Genomic DNA, 2934 nt, shown 5'->3' with positions numbered 1-2934 from the left:
TTAGCATTTCTTTCTTCAAACTATAATTCTCTCTTCTCTTTTATATTTATTATTATATTCATTAATCAATAAATTAATTACTCAAAATATATATATTAACAAACATATTGATTTTGTAAAAAAAATCCTTCGCATATATAAACAAAAATATATATAATATACACAGCATTAAACAATCATAAAGTATATTTTTTCACCCAAAAAAATATATATAAAAAAATTAATTTTCTCCAAAATATATATATCAACAAAAACTTCATACACATCCAATAAATATAAATCAATTATTCAAATCTATCTTTAACTTCCATTCATTCGACTAACCATTTTCTAAAAATATCCAATAGCTTCTTTCTATTCCAAAAATCTTATTTCTATAATATATATTAACTACTAAACAATTAACTTAAATCTTTTCCACTTCAAAATTGAATAACACAATACACATACATTCAAAAAAAAGTTATAATTAATTCTATACCCTTTATATACGATTTATCTTCCACAATATATATATTAACAAAAATATTTATTCTCTAGAAACACAACTTTAATTCTATAATACAAACACAAAATTATTTTGACTACAAAAACATATAAATATATTTTTATATCCTATTTATCACCCATTTTACATATCTCCACTTTTTCCAAAATATATTTTACTGCAACCAATTATTTTTCAAATATAACATAATTCCTCTCTATTTCAAAAATATTCCTTCAATAATATTCGTTAATAACCCAATTATCAACTTAAACTTCTTCCATTTTTAAATTAAATAGCATAACACAAATACAACCGCCATAAAATACTTATCAACAAAAAATTCATAACTATCTAATAAATACAAATTAATTGTACCACTTTCCATTACCTTCCATTTACTCTATTCCAAAAATATTACTTCAATAATATTTCAAAAACTAAAAAATTCAAAAATATACAACTAAAAACCAAAATTAAAAAAAAAAAAAACTTTTCTCTAAAATTATAACCTACATTATCATTAATAATATGGGATAAAGCAACAATGGCAAAAAAATATGCAATTGAATCCTTTGACAGAGTACTTAGAGATTTGCTGAATTCTGATCAAATATTTGGTGGAAAACTCATTGTTTTCGGTGGAAATTTTTGACAGACTTTACCAATTGTCCACAAAGGTCAAAGAGAAGATTACATTTCTGCGTCTCTCATCAACTCATATATTTGGCCACACCTCCAAAAGATTCGATTGACTGAAAATATGAGAGCATTTCTCGATCCATCATTCTCAGATTTTCTGCTCAATATTGGAAATGGCACACAAGCAACCATTGCAGATGACAAGATACAATTGCCTTCTTCTATGATTGTCTCTTTCATTAATGATGATCAGCAATCCTTGCACACTCTGATAGACACTGTTTATCCATCTCTATCTAGCTTTTGCCCTCAGAATTCAACTCTCATTAACAGAGCCATTCTCAGTACAACAAATGATATTGTGCACGAAATCAATCAAATTTTGATTCAGAAGCTCCCTGGAGAAGAAATCAAATATATCAGCTTCGATGAGACAATAGATCCAACAAAACAAGCTGATCACGGTGACTTCTTAAATACTATCCACCCCCAGGATTACCTCCACATTTGTTGATTTTGAAACCAAATTGCCCAGTTATTCTCCTAAGAAATCTGAATCCAGCACAAGGACTATGCAATGGAACCCCCATGATATGCTTAAATTTTAACAAAAACATCATACATGCACAAATTTCGGTTGGAATTCATTCTGGTAAACAGGTTTTCATTCCTCGCATTCCATTGCACAGTTCTAATAATGAGTCATATCCAATACCTTTCAAGCGTACTCAGTTCCCAATTTCATTATGTTTTGCCATGACAATTAATAAATCACAAGGACAAACACTTGATTTTGTAGGATTATATTTGAAAGAACCAGTATTTTCACATCGCCAATTATATGTTGCATTATCAAGGGCCAGAATTGCTAATGATGTTAAAATTTTACTCATACGCATTGCTTCTGATTCTTTGTCCAGTAATTGTACTCAAAATGTAGTGTATCAAGAAATTTTAGTAGCTGCAGCTGAAGATTAAGTACTGAACTTAAAAGTTTTCAATTAAAAGTGCTTATATTCAGCATCTTATATATTTGCATCATTCCATCCATATTAATATACTTTTGATGTTCTATATTGCAGGCATGGATGACAAATGCACTCCTGTGAATAGTTTGACAAATAAATCAAGTGAGTGGATAATTAAAGTCGTTCTGATTGAAAATCCTATGTATATCTAATACATACTAACGAATAAAAATTCTATATATATCTAATCAATATATAAAAATCGATTATGTTATTTTGTATTAATGCAGATCAATGAAAATTATATGTGTTTAACCTATATATAATATATATAAATTAATAATACTGCCTTGTATTAACATATAATAAGTGTTATTTATATCAAATAATTATAATTTCGAGACTATTTCTATATTTATAATTTTCTCTCCTTCTTTATATTTATCCGCTTATTTATTAACTCGCTTATTTATTAATTTTGTCGAAAGTGTGTATATTGACAAAAATATTAACTATTAAAAAAATACGCAAATCACTAAAAATGCTATGCACATCTAATACATAAAATAGCCTTCTTTTTATGTTTATTCGCTTATTTATTAATTTTCTCCAAAATATATACATTAGCAAAAATATTAAATGTGAAAAAAATGCAAATTCCTAAAAATCCTACGTACATCTAATATATACAAATGAATAAAAATTCTATGTGTATCCAATCAGTATATATAAATCAATTATACTGTTTCGTATTAATACAAATCAATGAAAATCGTATGTACTTAATATGTATCTAATGTATATAAATTTAATTAATTTTCTCCAAAATGTATATAT

General features: G+C 26.2%; 1 protein-coding gene across 1 annotated transcript; it reads left to right on the top strand.

The window, feature by feature from the left end:
* Positions 1–1250: 1250 nt before the first annotated feature.
* Positions 1251–2309, top strand: LOC140036461 (uncharacterized). Its single transcript, XM_072077887.1, has 2 exons — positions 1251–1593; positions 2212–2309. The coding sequence occupies exons 1-2, from the start codon at positions 1251–1253 to the stop codon at positions 2307–2309; spliced, it is 441 nt and encodes a 146-aa protein (XP_071933988.1).
* The last annotated feature ends 625 nt before the right edge of the window (positions 2310–2934 follow it).

The sequence above is a fragment of the Coffea arabica genome, chromosome 2e, assembly GCF_036785885.1.
Source record: "Coffea arabica cultivar ET-39 chromosome 2e, Coffea Arabica ET-39 HiFi, whole genome shotgun sequence".
Taxonomy (NCBI): domain Eukaryota; kingdom Viridiplantae; phylum Streptophyta; class Magnoliopsida; order Gentianales; family Rubiaceae; genus Coffea; species Coffea arabica.
Note: the sequence above shows the minus strand (reverse complement) of the source record. Positions and strands in the feature narration are given on the sequence as shown.